This window comes from Pterocles gutturalis, unplaced genomic scaffold, assembly GCF_000699245.1.
Source record: "Pterocles gutturalis isolate BGI_N339 unplaced genomic scaffold, ASM69924v1 scaffold4841, whole genome shotgun sequence".
In the NCBI taxonomy this organism is placed as follows: Eukaryota; Metazoa; Chordata; class Aves; order Pterocliformes; family Pteroclidae; genus Pterocles; species Pterocles gutturalis.
Genome location: NW_010102959.1, coordinates 87,016 through 93,021, shown reverse-complemented (window position 1 = coordinate 93,021; position 6,006 = coordinate 87,016). Strand labels below are relative to the sequence as shown.

Sequence of the window (6,006 nt, the reverse complement as noted above, 5' to 3'; positions counted from 1 at the left end):
ACTTCACGTCCCCGTGTCAGGGCAGAGCCAGCAACCGGCTGCTGCTGAGATGTTGTGACAGAGGAGATGATGGCCCAAACTGTTTTCTGGGAGGAAAGGGGTTGTTTTTGTGAAGCAGATCCTGAGATGAGCAGTCAGACCATGCCCTAGAGACACGGTGCATGGGGACTTACTGTGTGGGCTTGGGAGCAGAAGCATCAGGAGAAGTTGCAATCAAGGTGGGGAAGGGTGATGAGAAGTGAGTGCGCCAAGGTGAACATACACCATCAAGGGTAAGGGGAAAGGTTGTGGCAAGGTTTGGCACCAGTTCATGAAGCAGCAGTGTGAGCACAAGAGAGTGACAGTATGCTCATGACTTCTCCTGCCCTATTGTGTTGGTGGGGTCTCTGGTTTGCAGGATGCAAGAGCACAGGGCAGCCCCGGGACACCACTTACGTTTCCCTGGGCAATAGCATCTGTCTTTGGCAGAGGACAGGTCCTTACCACTGGCATCCATTCGAGAGAGTTCAGCAAGGCAGGAAAGCAGGGATCCAGCTAAACCTTTAGCATCCCTCCTGACTAGGTCCTCCTTCAAATCTCTGCTGTTTGATCTTTAAGCATTTCCACCTGGAGACCCATACAACAGCTACAACAACCTCCCCTGCTCCTACGTGCAATTCTGTCTGTAGCTGTGAGGACGTGAGCTTGGAGAAAGTCTGGACATGCTGCTGTTCCCTTGCCCAGCCTCTCAGTCCCTTAGGATGTTCTCGGTGGGCTTGAGCCAGTTTCCCTGCTGTGAGTGGCCAGTCTCAACTGGAGATCTTGCTGAACATCTATAGAAAAATAGAAAGTATAAAAAATAGAAGAAGGAAAAGGATAGAAATGTCTATTAAAAAAGGAAGTGAGAGCACAAAAGATTTCAAGGGAGAAATCTTGACTATTAAGCCAAACCATGCCAGCAGTCAGCCAAGCCATGTAACAGCCAACTCTGCTATCCATGGAGGCATTGTACTGCACGACGTTGCAAAAGATGGGACTACTGCCACTCCTACACTCTTGCTTGATAAAGAAAATCTGTAGCGGAGGGAGGGATAGAAACAGCTTTCCTAAGCCTCTGAACAGTCTGACTGTGACAAGAAAACCCAGATAGGAGACATTCAAACAACTGACCCAATGGAGCAGACATCATCTACAAATGGGCAAGGGTTTGTGGGGCTGCAAAGCAAGGTTGACGCAACAGGGTTGGCTGGGAGCAAAGAGGACTGCAAGAAGTCGAGTCCCACCATCACATAAAAGTAAAGAGACACTTCAAAGTGACCAAAGAGTCTACACTAAAATAAGGAAACCAGACTTTTTTTTTTTTTTTTTTTTAAAAAGGATATATCATTTAGTGTATTTTTTTCAAGCTTGCTGGACATCATACTGAAGCACTGTAAAGCTGTCAGAGAAATGATATACTTTTTTTCTCTTGTCGACCAAAGCGTGCTTTTATGGAGTCAATTAGCCACAAATTATGAACACACATCGCTTGTCTGAGAATGGATTACAGTACAACCCAATAAACATAGCTGTCTTTGCTCACTGGTCATTGCCCTGATGAGGAGGACGTTGGACTTTCCTATCCAACCATAAAGGAAACTTCACGTTCATTTGTGTTTCGTTCTGCAAGTGCTACAGTGTGAGGGGAAACAGGGTCATTGGTATTCCTGCTCTGACGTGCAAACCCGGACATGAGCTCAGTGTGTAAAATGCAATAACATCAGTGGAAAGAGTTTGTATAAGCTGGGATGGCATGACTGCTTAGATCTACAATGGAGCCTATAGCTGCTGTCATATTCTGTAGAGAAGTGCAGCCAACATCATCTCTACACAGTATATTGTGTGCTCTCCACAGACCTCAGAGCCCTTTGCGAAGGTGGAGAGCTACAGTCTTACCAAGTTTTTAGGGTTTTTCTTTGTTTGTTTGGTTGGGAGAGTTTCTTTTCCTTCCTTTTTTTTTTTTTAACAGGTGGGGAAATTGAGGCACAGAAAGGTGGTACGACTTGCCCACAGTTGGTGGTAGACCTTGAACCCCCCTGGTCTTGCTCACGGCTTTTTCAGCTCCCACCTGGGACGTGGTGAGAAGGAAGGGCTGCCCACTTGTTCCTGAGGCGAGGAGAACCGCAGCTCCTCCCGGGGCGAGGGGAAGGGGTGTCTCTCTCAGCGGCAATGTCTGTTGGGGGGCGGACAATGGCACGCATGGTGTCCCGAGAGGCAAGAGAAGCAAGGAACCTGAAATGGAGAGGCAGGAGGTCATTGGTCAGGCACTGGGCGAGAGGACGTGGCTCTACAGGATGCCTTCGTGCCTCTCCGTGGCCTTCAGGGCTTCATGCATGCTGGCGGCCGAGAGCCTCCTGTTGATGTTCCTGTACCTGCACCTCAGGAGGTTCCAGAAAGTAGTCCTCAAGTCTCGGTTAAAGAAAGCGTAAATCAAGGGGTTGATGAGGGAGTTGGTGTATCCCAGCCAGAGCAGGGTCCTCTCCAGCCGCAGGGGCATACAGCTGCAGCGGATGCCGCAGATGAAAGGCGGAGCCGTTGACATCAGGAAGAACGGGAGCCAGCAAAATGTGAAGGCCCCGACAATAATGCCGAGGGTCCTGGCTGCTTTCTGCTCCCGTTTGAAGATGGAAATATTCTTTCGGTCTTGCCGGAGCAGTTTGGAGAGCGTGGCGCATTCCTCCGCCGCTTTGGTCCGCTTCGAGCTGTGCTGGCCCCGGCTGGAGGCTTCCAGGCAGTAGACTCCTTCCTCTTCATAGTGCTTGGGGAAGTTCATGAAGCGGTGCTTCTCGGCGCTGACCTTGGCGGCTTTGTAGATCCGGCTGTACATGACGAGCATGACCGCCATGGGGATGTAGAAGGCCACCCCTGTGGAGTAGACGGTGTAGCCAAAGTCCTGGCTGATGAGACAGACTCTTTCCACTGTGACATTCTTGGCCCAGCCAAAAAGAGGAGGAAGGGTGATGGAGGCAGATAGGAGCCAAACGATGAAGACCATCTTGGCCATCAGCTTCCCATTTTGTCTCACGGGGTACGTCAGCGGCCGAGTGATCCCCAGATACCTGGAAAAAAGAAGAGTTGCAAAGGGTTAGGAGGGTTGCAAGGTGTGTGTGCTGTTGGGGAGTTTTCGTTCCTAAGTTAGTGGTCCATCACAGGAGAATTTTGGCCCTGGGTAGGACAAGAAATTGATTCACCAAATGAAAATGTTCCCAGAAATGTGCAGCTGCTGTATCTTTTGTGAAACACATTTCACACCCCTCCAGCTCTCTTGCCTAAACACTCTGTTCAGACTCTACCCTGCTGATTTCTTGCAACCACCCTGTGCATGACCCAAGACATCACTTAACTGCGGAGTGCAGCCTGAGCTCCACGTGGCTTCCTGGTGAACAAAAAAATGCTTAAAAATAATTCTTAGTTTTCCACCAGAACTAGTGTGTACAGAGAACACACAACAGCTTCCAGCCATGGCATGTAACTCACTCCAGAGTGTTGCCCTGTTCCCAGGGAGACACCTGGGAGTGGGATGGGTGATCCACAGGGTAACTCTTCCACTGGGATACATCAGGACAGACTCCAGATCCAATGCATAGACTCATACTGGTGTTTAATGGGAAGTGGGAAGGACAACACCTTTCTCTTATTTGTCCAGACAACTTGGGAACTCGAAAAAGACATCCAAGCTGCAGCTGAGATGCCCCTGAAGCAGTGTGGGAGCAAGGAATAATCTTGGCTTTGGGAAGACGTAAGAATGTGTCTGGATGGGTATGGCCCGTAGCTCCTGGAGTGATGGTGTCCAGCCCTCCCGTGAGAGTAAAATGAGAGGAACGCTTTTGAGATCCCAAAAGCATGTGGTGACCCACAGATGCATAAATCTTGGTGCCTGGAGTAAGGAGTTACCTTGTTAGCTCGACTGAAAGGAGCTGGAGACTGCATCAACCATCTGGTTAGACCACAGGGTGTAATTTTGAACCATCCCCCGCCTTGATCGAGAGGGTCCGCGTGACTAAGAAATTGTGTCAACTGTTAGTCAGTAAATTACAATTGTAAACTAATAAATCCGTAGGGAGTTGGCCACTGTCAGCCAGTGTTCCCACTGGAAAACATCTGCCAGCTATTCAGTCTGAATCAACCCAGGAAAAAAAACCAACAAACCAAAAACCTTCTAGCTAGTCATATGGATTCCTTTTATGTTACAGCCTTTTTGATTCAAACCTGCCTGCTGTCAGGAATTTGTAGGCATTTTTAGGTGGGATCATATCACATCTTAATTGTTCTTGGATAAACTGTGTCAGTCCAGAGGGGCAGTGAGAACAGCGGCTGTAGGGATACTTTTTGCTGAAAGCTGTTCAAGGGAAGAACAGCCTTTTCTGCCAAAAAGGAAAATTCCTGCAGAGAATTTTACCTCTGTTGTATAATTATTTATTTTTTTCCTGACAATCAGTCTCATTGTAGGTGTTAGGAGACTTTTTCTTCTTCCCTGATTCCAGAACCTCCCCCAAGACTGGAAGAAGATGGAAATAAAATAAGAAAAAATCCAATTCCTCCTCTCCTCCTGACTGCTAAATAAATTCAAAGCCCAAAATATTCTCCCCTGACTCTCTGATAAAATGAATTTGAATTCATTCACTGAGTTATTATTTTCCTATTTTCCTCTGCATTTTCTTCAGCTGACCTCACCTACAAAAGCCGACCAAAACTCTCCATGACCACCTACCTATGCTGCTTGAATGCCCAGCAGTGGTACAGGCTGAAGGACAACATTCACGGATGTAAAGTCAATGCAAACTCTTGGGATGGGAAAGGGCTTTGAAACCCATCACCCCATGGGGCCCCGTCTAAGAAGGAGAAGACCTGGTGAGACGGAGCTGGACAGCAGGGCTGGTATTGATGCTGTGCTTCCAAAACATACCAACTCCTCCTTCCTACCTGGGCTGGAAGATCAGGACTCAGAATCATGGATGGAGGGATGCTGCCAAACATCCCTCCTGCTGTAGGATGGGGCTAATGGAGGGACAATAGGCTTGAAGTCCCATAGGCTGGGAGAAAATCATGTCCCTGCTTTTGCGTCTCCAAATTCAGCACCCAAAAATCACTTCTCTGTATATCCAAGCCAAGAACTTTGCAAACTAATATATGCTGTGTTGTGTGATCTCCTTTATTATGCTATTACTGGGTTTTCTTTAGAAGCCGATCCACTCGGGATTTGCTGAAACTTCAAGGAATTTACACGCCAGCCAAGCAAAATGCACAGTGACAAGATTTAAAAAGCAGGCAAAGCTGACACATTTCATCTGCGGGTGCCTCGTGCAGTCGCTGCTGGAGGAAACGGGGCCGTTTTGAGGTCTTTGCTTGTAATTTTGACGAGAGTGGGAAGACCTCAAAATAGGCCAGCGTTTACAGCAGTGCGGGAGGCGAGATTGCACAGACGTGATGAAATTCAAACCAAATTCGCTTGCTTTGATTTTTTTTTTTTTTGTGTGTTGTTGTTAATCAAGTTTAGGGATAATCAGGTAACAAAAGCCAGTATGGAGAGCAGCAATTTACTGGTGGTTTGTGGGGCTTTGCTGGACCCCCGCCATGCAGAGCGGATTGTATAGCCACCCATCCCTTGTGCAATAAACCCCTTCCACGTCCTCACTCCCATGGATGCTGAGCAGCCCAAGCTCTGGCCATAGGGTAGGAAAAACTCCACCATCAACCCCATGGATTAGCCAATCCAGTTAATTTATTCTTTGCTCGATGGTAATAATTGAATCCTTATGCCAAGGATTAAACAATCAAGAAAAGCAAAACCTCTCCAAGGTGCCCCTATCTCCATTCTGCAGCTGGCAAACTTGGAAAGGATGAACCTCCGCTCACACAGGTTGGCTGAACCCAAAGGAGCCCAGAATTGGAGTTACCCAAGCCCCTCTGTTTTACCACAATCCCATCCCTCCTCTGGGCCAAATTTAAGCTCCATACCTGGCGTCCAAGCTGATGCCATGCCTGTCC

General features: G+C 48.1%; 1 protein-coding gene across 1 annotated transcript in view; it reads right to left on the bottom strand.

The window, feature by feature from the left end:
• Window positions 1–2,278: 2,278 nt before the first annotated feature.
• Window positions 2,279–6,006, bottom strand: part of LOC104471233 (5-hydroxytryptamine receptor 7-like) — an 8,340-nt gene continuing 4,612 nt past the window's right edge. The window contains exon 2 of the mRNA XM_010086497.1: window positions 2,279–3,077. Within this exon, the coding sequence (XP_010084799.1) occupies window positions 2,306–3,077 (772 nt within the window). The 3' untranslated portion in view covers window positions 2,279–2,305. The remainder of the gene's footprint in view (window positions 3,078–6,006) is intronic.